This window comes from Mobula birostris, chromosome 10 (assembly GCF_030028105.1).
Source record: "Mobula birostris isolate sMobBir1 chromosome 10, sMobBir1.hap1, whole genome shotgun sequence".
NCBI classification, from domain to species: Eukaryota; Metazoa; Chordata; class Chondrichthyes; order Myliobatiformes; family Myliobatidae; genus Mobula; species Mobula birostris.
The window spans coordinates 1,062,585-1,081,531 of NC_092379.1; the positions used below are offsets into that span (position 1 = coordinate 1,062,585).

At 40.6% G+C, this 18,947-nt stretch overlaps 2 protein-coding genes across 10 annotated transcripts in view; both read left to right on the forward strand.

Moving 5' to 3' along the window:
* LOC140203749 (uncharacterized) overlaps window positions 1-13,483 on the forward strand; it is a 31,040-nt gene extending 17,557 nt beyond the window's left edge. For 2 of the 5 annotated variants that reach the window (XM_072269789.1, XM_072269792.1), the window contains exons 3-4: window positions 4,941-6,035; window positions 13,246-13,483. In XM_072269789.1, the coding sequence (XP_072125890.1) occupies window positions 4,941-6,035; window positions 13,246-13,374 (1,224 nt within the window). In that variant the 3' untranslated portion in view covers window positions 13,375-13,483. Of the gene's footprint in view, window positions 1-4,940; window positions 6,036-12,390; window positions 12,487-13,245 lie in introns of all 5 variants that reach the window. The other 3 variants (XM_072269790.1, XM_072269793.1, XM_072269791.1) reach the window with 2 other exon arrangements.
* Window positions 13,484-17,212: 3,729 nt separating this feature from the next.
* Window positions 17,213-18,947, forward strand: part of LOC140203750 (uncharacterized) — a 120,203-nt gene continuing 118,468 nt past the window's right edge. For 4 of the 5 annotated variants that reach the window (XM_072269794.1, XM_072269795.1, XM_072269798.1 and 1 more), the window contains exons 1-2: window positions 17,213-17,350; window positions 17,983-18,882. In XM_072269794.1, coding sequence (XP_072125895.1) covers window positions 18,208-18,882 — 675 coding nt within the window. In that variant the 5' untranslated portion in view covers window positions 17,213-17,350; window positions 17,983-18,207. The remainder of the gene's footprint in view (window positions 17,351-17,982; window positions 18,883-18,947) is intronic. The other variant, XM_072269797.1, reaches the window with a different exon arrangement.

The following is an 18,947-nucleotide window of genomic DNA, read 5'->3' on the forward strand; positions in this document are numbered from 1 at the left end:
GGTACGTAACCTCCTAACATTCTCCTCCATTCATTTTGGTCATAAAGGGCTGGTATTCTTATGTTTGAATGGTATTTGAAATACAGTAACTCGAATTTTATATTATATAGTTTCTCCACATTTCTTTTGAAGGCACTGACTTTCACTCTCTTGGGCAGAGTTGTGGGCACCTCTGTTTGGATGCCCTGCTTTTGTCTCCTTAGACAGCTGGTGGCTTTAAGGGCAGAATCCAGATAATGATGCAGAATACTGAGGGTTATTTGTATGTGATTTCCCCCCCCCCCCCCCCCCCAGTTTGGATAAACAAATCCCATGTATAATTAGAAAAATAATAAAGGTGTTCAGGCTAACAGTTGTCTTGTACAGTAGTGTCACTGTAAGTTATCACAACCTTTTGACTTTCAACGATTGCAACTTATATTCTCAAAATTATTTATTTACTTCCGTTTGCTCATTTATTGTCAGTCTTCATGTGTAGTTTTTCACTGATTTTTATTGTATTTCTTTGTTCAATTGTGAATACATGGAAGAGAATGAATCTCAGGGTAGTATGTGGTGACATTTAAATTTGTTAATAAATTTAGTAAATTTAAATTTTTAAAAATTGATAATTTGCTTGAATTTTGCAGTTGAAAAGCTGAGGAAATAAAACACATTGCAGAGTAGAATTATAGAAGTATACTTTCAGGAGGCAAATGGGTGCTTTATATCCACCTCATCAACTAAATAATCCCATCTTCCAGTTAGTGGTCTGTAGCCTTGTAGTTAGTGCAAAATGTGCCCAACCAGGTGTACAGTGCCTATAAAAAGTATTCACCTCCTCTTCCCCCCCCCACCCAAAAGTTTGCATGTTTTAATGTTTTACAACATTGAATCACAATGGATTTAATTTGGCGTTTTTGATATCAACAGAAAAGACTCCTGTGTCAAAGTGAAAGCAAATTTCTACAAATTGGTCTAAATTTATTATAATTATTACAATTTTTAAACACAAAGTAATTGAATAATTACTCACCTGTTTCAAGTCAATATTTAGTAGATGCACCTTTGGTAGGAATTACAGCCTTGAATCTGTGTGGATAGGTCTTTATCGGCTTTGCACATCTAGACACTGCATTTTTTTTCCCCTTCTTTACAAAACTGCTCAAGCTCTAAACACAAAATACTTTGCAGATACTGGGGTCAAAGCAACACACACAACATGCTGGAGGAACTCAGCAGGTCAGGTAGCATCCGTGGAAACGTGGATCCGAGTTTCCACGAATGCTGCCTGACTTGCCGAGTTCCTCCAGTGTGTTGTGCATGTTGCTCAAACTCTGTTAGATTGCATGGGGATCGTGAGTGAACAGCCCTTTTCAAGTCCAGCCACAAATTCTCAATTTGATTGAAGTCTGGACTCTGACTTGGCCATTCCAGGATATTAACTTTGTTTTTAAGCCATTGTTTAGCTTGGAGTCATTGTCTTGCTGGGAAACAAATCTTCTCCCAGGTCACAGTTCTCTTGCAGACTGTACCGGGTTTCCCTCCAGGAGTTCCCTGTATTTTGCTGCATTCGTTTACCCTCTACCTTCACAAGCCTTCTAGGACCTGCTGCAGTGAAACATCCCCACAGCATGATGCAGCCACCACAATGCTTCATTATAGGGATGGGGTGTTTTTGATGATGTGTGGTGTTTGGCTTTTGCCAAACATAGCGTTTAGTTTGATGGCCATGCAACTCAATTTTGGTTTCATCAAACCATAGAACCTTCTTCCAGCTGACTTCAGAGTCTCCCTTATGCCTTCTGGCAAACTCTAGCTGAGATTTCATAGGAGTTCTTTTTTCAACAGTGGCTTTCTCTTTGCCACTCTCCCACAAAGCTGCAACTGGTGAAACACCTGGGTAACAGTTGTTGTATGTGCAGTCTCTCCCATCTCAGCCACTGAAGCTTGTAACTCCTCCAAAGTTGTCATAGGTCTCTTGGTGGCTCACTAGACCCCTTGTACAATCATTCAGTTTTTGAAGACGGCCTACTCTATGCAGATTTACAACTGTGCCATATTCTTTCCATTTGACAATTCACTTAATATCACTTCACTGAAGTGATATTCAGTGACTTGGAAATTTTCTTGCATCCATCTCCTGGTTTATGCTTTTCAATAATATTTTTGAGGAGTTGCTTGGAGTATTCTTTTGTCTTCATGGTGTAGTTTTTGCCAGGATACTGATTCACCAGCAGTTGGACCTTCCTGATACAGCTGTATTTTCACTACAATCAATTGAAACACATTGACTGCACATGGTGATCTCCATTTAACTAATTATGTGACTTCTAAAACCTATTGGCTGCACCAGTGATGATTTTGTCATATTAAAGGGGGTGAATACTTGTGCATCAATTATTTTGTGTTTAATATTTGCAACTAATTTAGGTCACTTTGGTAGAGGTCTGTTTTCACTTTGACATGAAAGGGTCTGTGTATATGCAGAGAGCTTCTGCCTCCGCTATGATTCAGTCATAGAATTCTATAAATTGTAGCTGTTTGAATGAAAGCTCCAATAGAGTGAGTTCTATTTTTTGGTCTCTCCTGGATAGTCATTCTTCATTTGTGAGGCACATAGTGGGTGGTAGTATTTATTATACCATGAAGGGCACTGTGATTGAACTTGGTTCTAATCTTTCATATCTAAGCACAAGCACTTTCCACCAAATTAAATTTGTAATTGGAAAGCCTTGATTTTTTTTTTTGCCTCCATTTCATACACAATATAACAGTAACCACAATTTAAAAGAAAAGAATAAGTTGTAAAGCTATGTTCTGAAGTCATAGAAGATGCTGTGAAGTAAGTTTTTTTTGGGGTGGGGGAAATAAACGAAATAATAAACAGAAATTCAATGATTCTCTCATCTCCCTCCCTTAAAGTGATGTGGTCAAGTGGTAAAGTGCTTTAATTGTTACCTGGATAACCTAACACAAAATAGAAGTAAATCAAATTGAGAGGTACATATAGGGTAGATAATCAGGTGCAAATGTCAATTACCAGAAGGCATGAATATAAAGTGTGTGTGTGGGGGGGGGGGGGGGGGGGAGTTTAAAGCAGGTTTGAGGGATTTTTTTTATTTTACTAGGTGTGTGAACATTCTACCGGGGAAGGAGTGGAAGCAGGTACAATAGTAATATTTAAGATGTATTTGAATAGGCAGGGAATAAAAGGATATAGGCCATGTGCAAGTAGGTGGGATTAGTTTAGATAGGTATTGTAGACATCGTGGGCTGTAGGAGCTGTTCTTGTGCTGTAAAGTTTTATGTAATTTGGTAATAATACTTTGTAAGTTCTGTCCAAGGTGTCATATTTTTCCGCATCTTACCCATGTCAATTAGGGCATGAAGACAGCTTATATAATTTTCTTTTAAAATATAGTTTTAAATAGCACACACAAATTACGGGAGGAACTCAGCAGGTTTGGCAGCATCAATGGAAATGAATAAACAGTCGATGTTTCGGGCTGACACTCTTCTTCAGGACTGGAAAGGAAGGGGGAAGATGCTACACTAAAAATGGGGGGAGGTGAAGGAGGATAGCTCAAAGGTGGTGTGTAGGAAAGGTAAAGGGCTGGAAGAAAGGAATCTGATAGGAGAGGAGAATGGACCATAGGAAAAAGGGAAGGAGGAGGGTACCCTGGCAGAAGTTGTAGGCAGGTGAGAAAAGGTAAGAAGTCAGAATGCAGAATAGAAAAAGAGAGGAGGAGGGGAAAATATTTTTACTGGAAGGAGAAATCAATATACATGCCATCAGGTTGGAGGCTACCCAGACAGAATATAAGGTGTTGCTCCTCCACCCTGAGTATGGCCTCTGGGCACAAGAAGAGGCCATAGACCAACATGTCAAAACGGGGTGGGAATCTGAACTAAAATGTTTGGACGCTGGAAAGTTCTGCTTTGGGCAGATGGAGCGGAGGTGCTCAACGAAGCGGTTCCCCCAATTTACGACTGGCCTTAATATAGAGGAGGCCGCATTGGGAGCACCAGACACAACAGCCAACCCCAGCAGATTCGCAGGTGAAGTGTCGCATCACCGGGAAGATCTGTTTGGAGTCCTGAATGGAGGTGAGGGAAAAAGTGAATAGTCAGGTGTAGCACTTTGGCCACTTACAGGAATAAGCATTGGGAGGAAGATTAGTAGGGAGAGACAAATGAACAAGAATCACAGAGGGAGAAACCCCTGCAGAAAGCAGTGAAAGGTGAAAGTAAAGATCTGTTTAGTGGTAGAATCCCTTTGGAGGTGTCGGAAGTTGCAGAGACTCATGGGGTGGTAGGTAAGGACAAGAGGAACTCTTAACACTGTTAAGATGGCGGGAAGATGGAATGAAAGAGATGCAGGTGAGGGCAGCATCAATGGTGGAGGAAGAGGAAGTCCTGTTCTTTGAAGGAGAACCTCTCTGATATCCAGGAAAGGAATGCTGCATCCTGGGAACAGATGAGGCGGAGATGAGGGAATGGCATTTTCACAGGAGGCAGGGTAGGAAGAGGCATAGTCAAGATAATTGGGAATTGGTAGGTTTATAAAATATGTTGTTGGAAAGTTTGTCTCCAGAGATGGAAACAGAGAGATCGGGAAAGGGGAGGGACGTGTCAGTGATGGTCCAGAGATTGGGAAAGGGGAGGAAAGTGTCAGAAATGGGTCAAGAAGGGAGAGGGAGGTGTCATAAATAGCTTTAAGCATGTAACCATTCAATTTTGAAGAATATCATATTAGATCAATTTTGAAGAATATCATATTAGACCAATAATGAAGAGCCATTACTACATGTGCTTGTGGCATGTTGTATTGACTGTCATGGTTCTGCTGTTGGCATGATTTCATTGAAGGTTGTGTTGTTTGTAACTTTGAAATTAAACTTTTGAAATGGAAAATTTTAATGAAAGTTTCTAACTCTTCAAAAAAAAAAAACTTTCAGCAGAAAAGGAAAGCAATTGCTAGATCAAATGGAAATAAACGTCAAAAACAGAAGTTGGAAGCTCAAAGCAAAGAAGAACTTTTGCAGCCAGAGGAAGCTGTTCCAGACAGGTCTCCTGCGTTGACCGAGTCACACGCTCTTACCATCCTAACCATGCCAACAGAATCAACTCGTTTAACAGGGGCAACAACATCAAATTCACTAACTGAATTTGATAAGGTTGATCCATGTGATGACTCTATATCCCAAAAAATGACAACAAATACCACATCTTTACCAAATACGGCAGTGAATTCCTTTGGTTCACTACAGATAGCCAAAGTGGAACCATCTCAAACTTTACTAGAAGAGCAATCAGTGTTACCATTTGAAAATGTGGCAGCTATTGAAACTGTACAACTTGCATCAACGTTGGCATCAATTGATGCTGTAGGAACTACTACAATGCTGCCATCTGTCGAAACTTTACAGTTTACACCAATGCAGCCATGTGATGAACCAAAGTCAACGTTTACATCAATTGAAATTGTATTACCGGCACAAGACCAACAAGATGTTGAAACATTGTCATCCTTCCAAGAGCCTCCTACACCAGTCCTTTCTGCCATTGCAACGCCTGCTTTTGAGAATGTGGATGCTTTAGCTGTAGAGTCAACTTCACAATCATTATCACCCACAAACCTACCTTCTCAGACACCACATTTACTGACTGCAGCAACTGAGCCTCTGAAATCTGTGTCTGCTTTTGAAACAGTGCTGACGTTGCCCTCTTCGCTCATTATGCCAATTATGTCAACTCTACCAGTTGACCCAAACCATTCAGCTATAGCTCCTGAGACAATTATTGCGGCAGTAGAAACAGTTGTGACCACACAACGTGATACACAGGAAGTGCAAGATGAACATTCATATTACAAAAATGACCTCACCGTTGAACAGCTTGAAGAGATTGTTGCTAGGCTGCAGAAAAAAGTGAAAGTTATACAGCAACGAGAGAGGAGGAATTCAGCCCGTCTAAAAGCCATGGAAAATCTTGTGGACCAACTGAGAAAGGAAAATATTATATCAGAGGAGAAATTGAAAATAATGGAGATGGTAGGTGGAATTAACTATGTTTATCAAGAGATTCTATCAGTTTTATTGTCACATACAGTGGAATGCATTGTTTTGCATCAAAGACCAACGCAGTGCGTGATTTGCTAGGGGCAGCCCACAAGTGTCACCACACTTACAGCACCAACAGAACATGTTCACAATTCACTAATCCTAATTTATACATCTTTGGAATGTGGGAGGAAACCCGTGCAGTCAAGGGGAGAATGTACAAATTTCTTATAGAAAGCAGTGGGAATCAAGCCCTTGCTGTAAAGTGTTATGTTAGCCACTACCCCTAATAAACAACATACAATGTCATAAAGGTTAATAGAAATTCTCGAACTTGTGAAGTCTAATAGTGATAAGACAAAAGGTGGAGATTGATAGGTTCTTGATTAGTCAGGGCACCAAAAGTTACAGGAAAAGGGCAGGAGAATGGGGTTGAGCAGGATAATAATTCACTCATGATGGAATTGCGCAGCAGATTTAGTGGGCCAAAGGGCCTAATTTTGCTCTTATGGCTTATGGAAAGGGTTTAGTAACCACCTGCTTTCCTGGCTAGCTTCTTTACCTTTGTAAAAGTTAGTATGTCTTCCTTATTGTAACTTACACAAAATCTCATTTACCTTTCAGCTCTTCTCACCAACATCTATTTGCTCTAAATCTAACAAAGCAAATTTTAAATTCCATTTTTGCATTTAAAACACTCCATGGCCTCTCTCCCTCCCTACTTCTGTAGCTTGCTCCCAGCTGCAACTCTGAGGCCTCTGTTGTCCCAAGCCATCCTACCTGCTCTTCCACACTCAATGCTGTCTGTCTTGTGGCACTTTCCCTTGCAACCATGGGAAAATATAATATAAATATAATATCTATGCTTTCATTCATTCCTTTTCCTCCATCTGGGGACACAAGCAGTCTTTCCAGATGAAGCAGCGTTTCTTCCATTCAGGAGCACTGCATTCAGTGTTCACAGTGTAGCCTTCCCTACATCAGAAAAGCCAAATGCAGATTGGGTGATCACATACTGTTCGTTTATATTCTGCAGGAGTGACACTGAGCTTCTGTTTGTCTGCCACTTTGATTCAACAGGCAACCATTACTTGACCTTTTCTAACTGTAGCCTGTTGCAGTATTACTCAGAAGCCCAACATGTATCTGAAGAACTACATATCTAATTCCACATGTTGTAGCCTTCCAGACCCAACATCAAATACTGCAAAAGAAACATAGAACAGTACAGACCCTTTAACCCATGATGTTGCACTGACATTTTAATCTACTTTAAGTTTTAATTTGATTTAAGAGACACAGCATGGAACAGACCCTTCTGGCTCAACGAGTTACACTGTCCAGCAATGCACCTATTTAACACTAGCCTAATCACACAACACTTTACAATGACCAATTAACCTGCTAACCAATATGTCTTTGTATTTTGGGAGGAAACTGGAGCATCCGGAGGAAATGCATATGGTTCATGGGAAGAACGTACAAACATGTAACAGATAGCACCGGAATTGAATTCTAAACTCTGGAACGCTCGGAGCTGTAATAGCGTAGTGCTAACCGCTACACTACTAATCAATACAACCCTTCCCTCCTACATACCTTTCCATTTTTCTATCATCCATACTCCTACCTAAGAGTTTCTTAAATGCCCCTAACATAATATTGGCCTCTACTGCCACCCCTGGCAGGCATTCTAAGCATGCACCACTGTATGTGTGTTTTTTTAAAAAAATCTTCTTTCTGCCATTTCCCCCTATTCTTTCATCCAATCACCTTAAGATTACACTCTTGCGTTAGCCATTTCTGTATTGGGGGGAAGTCTCTGGCTGTCCATCTTGTACACCTCTGTCAAGTCACCTCTCATCCTCCTTCGCTCCAAAGAAAAGCCCTAGCTCGCTCAATCTATCCTCATAAGACATGCTCTGTAATCCAGATAGTAAGAGCCCACTCCGGCTTTCTTTCTGTTTATATCAGGACTGGTCATTTCTGCCTGTCGTCAATTTTTCCCCACTTTTATAGTCTGACCTGCTAGGCACGAATGTTATCAATACATGAGATACTATCAGCGAATTATCACTGTTGTCAGAGGACATATCTTCCTGTTATATCCACTGTACACAGACAAAGTTGCATTATCTTGTCCTAGAAGCTGCTTTTACATTAGCTCATCTGGGTTCACCCTACCAGAGACTTCCCTGTTTTTTTTTTGTTTTACCTATCGCACCCCTACCTTCTCCACTACTGAAAAATAAGTTAGAGTCATAGTCATAGAAAAGTGCAGCACACGCATGCCCTTCAGCCCATCTAGTATGTGATGAACCATTTAAACTATCCAGTCCCATTGACCTGCACCCAGACCCCTACCATCCATGTCACTATCTAAGCTCCTAACTGTTGAAATCGGGCTCGCATGCACCACTTGCACTAGTAGCTTGTTACACATACTCAAGATTCTCTGAGTGAAGAAGTTTCCCCTCAGTTCCCCTTAAACTTTTTACCTTTCACCCTTAACCCATGACGTCTAGTTGTGGTCCCATCCAACCTCAGTGGAAAAATCCTGCTTGCATTTACCCTATCTATACCCCTCATAATTTTGTATACCCTATGAAATCTCCACTCAGTCTTCTGTGTTTTAAGGAATAAAGTCCTAACCTATTCAATGTTTCCTTATAACTTGGGACCTCCAGTCCCAGCAACATCCTTGTAAATTTTCTCTCTACTCTTTCATCCTTATTTGCGTATTTCCTGTAGTTAGGTGACGAAAACTGACCAAAGTTAGGCCTCGCCACTGTCTTATACAACTTCAACATAACGTCCCATCTCCAATGTGGCAAAACCATTCTTTACGACCCTGTTTTTATTTTATGCAGAATCTGATTGAGTGCTTCCAGCTTTTTATATATCTATGCCATCTCATGATTAACATCCTCACCTTTACCTGCCTAACCTTAAATTCAAGAATTGCATCAATAAATATTTTTGGTTCTGTTTTCCTTCTAGATTTCCCTTTAAGATTACCTCCATGACTATATAAATCTCTTTCAAAAGTTTGCTTAATAATATAATTCAGAGTAATGTATTATACTTCAAAGAACATCAGAATCAGGTTATTATCATTGATATTTGTTGTGAAATTTGTTGTTTTACAGCAGCAATACGGTGCCATACATAAAATACAATAAATTACAATAAAAATATAAAAAATTAAGTAAGTAATACAAAAAGAGTTAAAATAAAAGAAAAATAATAGTGAGGCAGTGTTCACGGGTTCATTATCCATTCAGGAATCTGATGGTGGAGGGGAAGAAGCTGTTCTGGAATGTTGAGTGTGTCTCTTCAGGCTCCTCGACCTCCTCTCTGGTAGTTATGAGAAGAAGGCATGTCCTCAGTGGCTGCGGTCTTTGATGATGGATGCTGCCTTTTTGAGGCATCCGCACCTTGCAGGATCACAAACTTGCACTCAACATCAGTAAGACCCAGGAATGGATTGTGAACTTCAGGAAGGGAAAGTTGAGGGAACATACACATCCTCATCGAGAGATCTGCAGTGGAAAGAGTGAGCATTTTCAAGTTCCTGGTGTCAATATCTCTGAGGATCTTTTCTGGCCCAGTACAAACAAGACACGACAGCAGCTACATTCCATTAGGAGCTTGAGGAGACTTGGTATGTTACCAAGGACACTTGCAGATTTATACAGATATACAGTGGAGATTATTCTAACTTGTTGCATCACCGTCTGGTATTGAGGGGCCAGAAAAAAGCTGCAGAAAGTTGTAAACTCAGCCAGCTCCACCATGGGCACTAGCCTCCCCAGCATCCAGGACACCTTCAAAAGGCAGCGCCTCAAAAAAGCATCAAGGAGGAGGTACGGGAGCCGCAAGACATACACCCAACATTTCAGAAACAACTCCCTGCCTTCTGCCATCAGATTTCTTAATGAACAATGAACCCATGTACACTACCTTTTTCCCTTTCTTTTGCTCTCACGCTACTTATTTAATTGTATTTTTTTATATGCAGTGGACTCTGGGTAATTAGGACCAGTACATTTTGGCCCAGTTAACTGTCTGCCCGATAAGCCGATTTTTCATGGGAATAGTTAAAAAGGTATATAAAAAAAAATATAAACTGAGTAATAAATTATTTATTTAAATGAAATGCAGAATAAATTAGAGCACTACCAGGACTGCTACAGTACTATAAAACTGTATTAGTTCCTAACAGTTCTCGATTGAAGAATTCATCCAGTATATGCTGTCATGTTCTTTGACTGTAAGTTAGCCGAATCAGCGCAGACACCTAGTGTAGATATGGACTGCCTTCATACAATGCTCTTGACAATTGCATCTTCCAAATCTTCATATTCTTTGTCACTTTCAAGATGATTGTCAATACCGTAATTCTTCATAGTTCCTAACTTGAAGTAGTGAAATTGTTTCATTATCACCCCCGGCTATTTCTGGCATTTCCAAGCCTGAACGCTTAAAACCACAGTGAACAAAATGGTTCTCATTTGTCTTGCTGCTTATTTCTAACTATCAGTGACAAAAAATACTGTGTTTGAACACAAACTCATGCAAATGACACTATTTTAAAAACTTCACTTTAAACATGGTGTAGTGTCTAACAGACACACACCGTGCACAAGTCTATCGCTAGTTAGAAACTTTTCTGCAAGTCTCCTATCCAATTAAGCAGTATAGTGTCCCAAATAAAGGAAAGGAATGCTGACTGTTTTCAAGTTGTTTTTGTTCATTAAGAGTTCTCCCAAATAAACGGTTGTCCTGATTAACCAATGTCCCAATAAACCAGAACTAGCTATATATTTCTTATAATATATAATTTTCTTTATTATTATGTATTTCAATGTACTGCTGTCACAGGACAACAAATTTCATGACATATGCCAGTGATATACAATCTGATTCTGATAATGATTCTGAGATGTTCTCGTTATTGGAAAGGCTTGTACCCATCATGACACATTTATAGAATAGTTGCTTTCATCCTAATAGAGAGATCTCAAAGTTACATTGAAGCCTTGGATATTTGCTATGGGACTTTAATATTCTGTCTTAATATAGATTCTTGTTGCATATAATTAAAATAGTTCCTCCTCAATCAGATTGCAGATATTGGAAGAAACTTCATGGGAAATGTTTAAGTGATGCTCCATATTTCATAATTAAACATTGAGGCTGGAATTTGAATTTAAAATTGTGCCAAAATGACATGAGAGATTCCAGTTATCAGAGGACATAACATTCTTGACAACCTTGCGAAGAAGAGAAACTTTAAATTGAAATTTTTTTTTTGAGAATATAAGTTTGCTCAGAATTTTGAGGGGTTGAGGAAAATTTATTTCTGATAGCAAGTACCACAATACAAATTGAGCAATGTCATTGTATCAGTTTTAGTTCTGCGCATGCTGTTCAATCAAGAGATGCTGGAAATCTTGAGCAACACGCACACAAAATGCTGGAGGACCTCAGCAGGTCAGGCTACATCTGTGGAGGGAAATACAGTTGACATTTCAGCTGAGACTCTTTTATCAGGACAGAAAAGGAAGGGGGCAGAAGTTAGGAAAGGGTATGGAAAGGGGGAGGAGTACAGGTGATTGGTGAGACCCAGTGAAGGGGAAGTTGAGGAAGGTGGGTGAGTGGGGGAGGGTGAATGATTTGAGAATCTAGAAGCTGATAGGTGTGAGAGGTAAAAGGCTGAAGAAGGAATCTAATAGGAGAGGACCGTGGACCATGAAATATAGAGAAGGTAGTGGGGAACAGAGAGAGGTGATGGGCAGATCACAAAGCCGGGAGAAGAGGAAGCGTGAGAAGGCGGTCAGAGTGGGAATAGGAAAAACATAAAAACAATGGTATGTGAAGGGGTTTAAAGATAAGGTTAGAGAAGTCAATGTTCATGCCATCAAGTTAGAGTCTACATATTAGTGGAGGCCCAGGACAGACATGTCAGACCATGAATGGGAACTCAAGTTGAAATGAGTGGCCACCAGGAGATCCAAGCTGTTGTGACAGACAGGGCTCCCAATTTGGTTGAGTAACCCTGATTTAGAGGACGCTGCACCAGATACAATAAATGACCCCAACAGACTTGCAGGTGAAGTGTCACCTCACCTGGAAGTACTGTTTGGGGCCTTGTATACTGCTTCCACCTATAACTTCAAGTTTTTCACATCATCCCACCTTCTCCCTCACCTGATCTCATCTATTACCTGCCCGTCTGTACTCGCCCTTTTCCAACCTTCTTATTCTGGCTTTTGCCGCCTTTCTTACCAGTCCCAGTGAAGAGTCTTGGTCCGAAATGTCGATGGTTTATTTCTCTCCATAGATGCAACCTGACCTGCTGAGTTCCTCCAGTATTTCCTGTGTGTTGTAAGCTTGATCAAGGCTTTACCGTGAAATGTCATGCGGTAGGTGTCTTAAGGTAGGTATGAATTTATGTGGAGCACTTAGTTGTTAGGATATTGAATAATAGGCTGGGAAATGTGTATCCTTTGCTTGTAGCATAGAGTGGGATCAGAGCAGAATGAAATCCTGTTCTGAAATAATAAACAGCATCACTCTGAAACAGAATTGTTTCAGGGTGTTTCTGCACAATGTTGTGGGCTGCTAACACTGCATCATCTCAAGGTCTGCATGTCAGGGATTAAAACTGATACAGCTTTTTAAAAAGGTTACAATATTATAAATCACTGAACAAATATATTTGTCTTACTTTTGTTAAAGGAGTCAGAATAGCAACTAGTGACAGCTGAATACATAATTCTGACTTTGATTTATTTTTAATACTTTCATTCTGACTTTTAAAATCCCCACATAGTAGAAGTATCTTGTCTTCATTCCCTGCTTCAGAAATCAAGACTGAGATTATGGGCATGCACTTTGTTAGTTTGTGGCTAGATTTTTGGTACATCATTGTAAGATCATTTTAAGTGTTGGGTTTGTTAACCTGCAGTTAGTGTACCATGTAAGAGTAACTTGGTGAATTTTGCTCTTTGTTCTGCTATTCATCAAACTGCATGGAACTTGTGTAGTTCTGGGAGAATTTCACAAAATTTACTCTTTAAATTTGGGGAATAAGTCCTGATTTTATAAGCTGTATTTCACAATTTGACAATGTGTACAATGTCATAGGAAGTTGTGGAGTTTTTGGTTAATTGTTGTTTGTTGTTGCAATTTTCAGACTTGCTCACAGACAAATGGTCAGGCGATGAATCCCTCCGGTACTTTCACAGTCATTTGTGAAGATGATGGAAATCTAATTTACACACTTCAACAGTCACCAATTGAAGATGCTAATCATGTCCCTTGAAGGAGATGTTCAACTTTAAGAATAATTGGTTATTATTCATTGTATGGTTATTGTTTGTTCATAAAAGTATTTTTTAATGAAAAGATTAAATTATGTTTTATTTCTACCATGACTCTGTTGTCAGCTTTCCTTAATCCAATTGCAGTGATAATCTTAACTAGATGGAGTGTGGTATGCTTGAATAAACTGAAGAAACCTTTGATTCCTGTGAGACATTGTTCTCTTCAGCCTTTTTGTAATTAGATTAGATTATCTTTTTATTTTGCACATGTACATAAACATTCAGTGAAATCTGTTGTGTTGATCATTGATGCAAGACAGTCTGAATTTGTGGTGGGAACATCTTGCAAGTATTGCCATGTTACCAGTGCCAATATGACATGCCCACCACACATGGTAAATATAACCATGTTTACAATTCCAATGGCTATAATTTTCCAACCACCTAACTTTGGAAACTTATGAATAATAAGCTATTTATCTTGTTGAATTACAAACGAGAAAATCTGCAGATGCTGGAAATCCAAGCAACACACACACAAAATGCTGGAGGAACTCAGCAAGCCAGACAGTCCTGATGAAGGGTGTTGGCCCAGGATGGTGACTATTTACTCTTTTCCCATAGATGCTGCCTGGCCTGCTGACTTCCTCCAACATTTTGTGTATATGTCTTGTTGAACTGGTAGTTTATACTATTTTGAAATTCTGCAGTTTTATTTTCTTTGCTGGTTTGAGTTTTTGTTCGTTCTGCAGCTAAAGGTCTAGATTTCTTTCTTGTACACTCTCATTAGAGTATTTTTAACCTGATGGCTGCTAATATTGAACTTATGGGGGACAATTTCCCAGCGTATATAAAGTTTGAGGTAGGCAATATATCTGCCACAGGAAATTGTGTTCTTTTTTGGAAATAAGATTGTTTTTCTTTCACAGATTTCTCAATGCTCTTTTTTCGACTATGTCTCAGAGGTAGCATTCTCAGCCTGATTAGAAGGCTGTGCATTCAGGCCGCCATCCTATCTGCTGTATATTGATATTCCAACGTTGTAGTGTAGATTTAATTCCAATGCTGTTCTGTTGCAGGTAGTGTCTTGGCTGTAATGTTAGCTGTTTCACTATTGCAGGTAAAGTAATGCCTGTTTTTTTTTTTTGAAATAGAGCTGAGGATTTTTTCCTGGCATCCTAGACAATCTATCCAAAATGACTAAGGTTACGGAACATTATGTGCAAATTATTTAAGATAACTAGACTACACAAATTATACTTTTTAAAAATAAGAACTAAATAGACTGTAAAATGCTGAAGGGCATTCCAGATTTGAGAGACATTTATATTTAGTCCAGACTGTCAAGACTTTATATCTAACTCAGGAAAGTTAAAATTTCTCGGGCATTTTGCTGCAATAATTCATAGGGTGGGGAGAGGGTAAAGGAATTTATTCTAAATAATATTCTGCAGTTTAATTTTCATTAGAAAGGCAGGAACAAGCTTAACTATAGAGCTACCAGGCTGAAATACGATCATCAGTTTCACAGTTCAGATAACCACAATATCAGAAGCAATATCAGAAACAGTAGCGGAGGAAATAATTGAGAACATAATGGAAATCATATCTCAAAGCTATTAGGCAAAGCATTCCAGTAAAAGGAAAACTAGAAACATTGTATTTTATTAAGCATTTGGCTATTCAACGAATTCACCAAATTGTGCAGTAAGAAATGATACTTCCATTAAGTCTTAACCAAATTATCTTCTGAGTCTGAAGATCAAAGACGCTGATGCACTAGGATGCTGGCTGACTGATTGTGAATGTTGAAAAATGCCACCGTATGACTTTGAAGAGCAGCAGGGGTTTTATTGCTGCTGTCCTGTCCAATGTTTAGTTTTGACTTAATTAAAAATTTTACTGATCATTTTCACACCCTTTTGTGTGTTTTTTGCTGCGTATGAATTACCTGCCTCGTTTCCCACTTTGCAATGACTGCTTTGTAAATTATTGGTGTAAACTTGTGTGACATCCTTGGATTCCAGCGTCTTTCTTTTATTCAAAAACTGAATCCAACTTTTTGATAATTCATCTCTTCCCACAAGGGCACTATCTTCAAATTCAAAGGGGGAAAATGTCCCATCATAAGGAATTAGTTTGTTTTCAGTAAACATAATCTCCAACCCAAACAAGGGAGTTAAGATTCTGAGTTCTAAAGAACTTTATTGAACTACTAACACTGTGTTAAGAATATTTGTATAGTCTTCCAGATATTCTAAAACACTCTTCAGCCAGCATAGAGAATTTAAAGTAATCTAGTACTTTAAAAGTAAATATATTGCTATGTATTTTGTATTGCTTTTTCTATCTTTCTGTTGATGGCTTTGCTCCCTAGTTTGGTTGTCAAATTCTTGAATGCTTGGACAAAGTGACAATTTTTGTTCAGCTTCTTTTGCTAAGTTGCATTCTTTTTTTTTTAAAAAAAAAGATGCTATGTTGAGTTTCCACTTATTCTCTTTGAATTTATAGTGTTAAATAGTTAAAATATGTAAAGGGGGATATTTAATGAGAGTACTGGCACAGAGTTTGAGGCAGGATTGCCACCTACCAGGGCATTAATATTGTATAATTTGTTGATTTACAAAGCACAGAAACTCATTTTTAAAAATCTGTAATTTGCTGCATCCTGAACAGTGTTGGATCACAACAATATTGCATCTATATTTTCAGATATATTTAAGCTCTGTTAAAGGACATTGATCTTTGTTGAATTTGTTTCTGTATTACATTAGTATTCTGGAATTTTGACAAATGCGTGCTTCATTCTACAATTCCAATTGAGCAAAATTGCTGAATTGCCAAAGTGACAAAATTTTTAATGTTTTTCCAAGACGTGGGATTTTGATTGATGCTGGTACCCTGGGAAATTGTGCAATCTTAACAAATTACAACAGTAGAATAAAAATGTTGCATAACTGAAATGTTTCAAACAAAATTGAAAATGTTGGAAATCTGAACTACTGGAGACAGATGACAGGTTAAAAAGGGGCAGTGGAAAGAGAATGGGGGTTTCAAGTCAATGATACTTAATTAGTTTTATAGTTAAAGTATAATTATAATTGCCTCTTGTAACCCTTTTCTGAGACACAAAGTTGAATGCTATCAATGCAGAAGTGATTCCAGTCTATTTTTGAATATCCTCTACACTTAATTTTAAGTGAAGCATAAACTGGTTTAGATAGTAAATTACACACATTTTCACCTTTTGGAAAAGTTAAACATTTTCAAAATTGCTTTATTGTTGTTCCCAGTAAGCCTCTGAACCCAGTGCCATAGCAATTATGTGGAAACTGCAAAAAGAGATAATGTATCCTTACTCTCTTGCTATTCTAGTGCTGCAGCCAAGGGGTATGGAACTGAACTAATAGGCGGGAAAATGGGGGGCTGAGTATGGGCCATCATCTTCTCACGGTGCGAAAGTGTTTGCCGGCAGCCTCTGTTACATGGATAAAGTTTCTAGCAGCTTTGCATGGCTAGAGTTTGGCTGTGCTTCCGTTCGGCGGTTGGGGGAGAGAGAAAACTATTTGGACATGCGACTGCGTTAGCAGAGAGAAGAAAACACTGACGTTGACTATTCCTTGCGGGAACCTCGTTGTCTAAGGAAGCGGTTGTTGATAGCACCAGAGCCCCGCTGGCGTTGCAGCCCGGGGCCATGCCTGCCCGGCCAGCTCTAGAAATTGCGTCAGGCGAACGAGCGGGAGGTCGGTGCCAGCTCGGCCGGGCAGAACACCGATGCCACCATTTGCTACCACGTGGCCCGTGGGGTGGGGGTGGGGAGTCACGTGGTGCGGGCGGGCGGTGCGTGTGTTATTTAGAGGCCTGGCAGCGGGCTCCAGCACCTCCACAGCCAGAGAACGGACACCTGCGGCTGCCCCCAGGGGGTGGGCAAGCAGACAGCCAGCGCCGCCCGCTGAAGGCTGCCACTAGTCCGAGGTAACGAATCGGCCGGCGTGTGCGGCGGTGAGAAAAAGTAGTGGTGGGATTGGGATGGGGATGGAGATAGGGGAGGGCGCGGGGAGTAACCACTACTACCAACACCAACCCGCTAGCGGAGAAAACCAGGCCGAGGCCGAGGCGCCTTTTGTTCGGTTGTGCATGGGGGTTGGCGTTGGCCTCGGCTGCGCGCTCCCTCCCTCCCTCCCACCCACGGGCTGCCCAGACACTTGAGAGAGAGGAACAGGCGAGCTGAGCGGTGAGAAGGGGCGCCGGACCTCTGACAACCGCCGCTGCGCTTGGATTGACCGGACCCGAGCCAGCCTGGCTCGTCCGGCGGGGAGAACAGGAACAGGGCCCCAGCCCCAGCCCGGCCGCCTCCCACAATGGAGAGCAATCACATGTCCGGCTGCGCCCATTGTCTGCGAGCCTTCAACGATCTGCCCTGACAGCCGTTCCTGAACGCATCCCGACTCCCTTCTCTCTTTATCAGGCAAGCACCACAAATAAAATCCCGCTGCAGAATCGGTCCATGTGAAGTTGGCCGCCGCGAAAACGGCGCATTAAACCCCCCATTTATTCCTCCGCCGCTTTATTAATATAAATGGGAGTTGTTGCTGCTTCCCTTCCAGGATGTCCTTGCCGAGCCGAGTGTGGAGAGGACGCCTGAGCACCGACTCGGTGATGGCTGACGGCGGCCAGGAGCTGCCGGGCTGCTCTCGCCCTCCTTTCTGCTCCATGGCCGTGCATTGATTGAGGCGTCGCTGCGAACTGCAGGCTACTCAACGGATTGCAAGCGCAGACCTCTCTAGTTTAATAACACGCGCGCACACACTCACACTCATACACTCACCGCCATGGACGGAACAGAAACTGATGCCGTCGCCCCCCGTCATCTTCAGCTTGAAGACAGTGAGGTGATGAAGTCTCCACCGTCCTGCCTCAAGTCTGGCAACGTCAAGGTCTATCTCAAAAAGTGGAGCATCTGGGACAAATTTTACAACTTGGGGACCGAGATGAGAATGTCCAAAAGGGGCAGGTTTATGTTTCCATACTGTGAATATTCCATCTCTGGGCTGGATCCTGAGAAAAACTACATCATGGCAATGGACATCTCTCCAGTGGACAACTATCGCTATAGGTACAATGGATGCAAATGGCAGATAAATGGGAAAGCAACGCCACATGTGATGGGGAGGCTTTATTTTCATCCAAATGGCAGTGTTTCTGGAAAAGAGTGGATGGTAAGGCCATTGTCTTTTGCCAAACTCAGATTAACCAATTGCCCTACTGCAGCCGAAGGCAGTGCAATCCTTCATTCAATGCATCGATATATCCCCCAATTACACATTATTGTGGCTGATGGAATCATTGAGAAGCTGAACCTGAATGATCCTCGTGTTTACACGTTTGTCTTTCAACAAACTGAGTTTTTTGCTGTGACTAAGTATGAGAATAAGTTTATCAGGCAGCTAAAACACTTCTATAATCCTTACGGCACTGCATTTCGTGACATGAAGATCTCCAAACAGGTAAATGATCAGCTGTAGACTTTTGATGGAGACGTTTTGTTAAATATGTGGCCTTGCTAATGGAA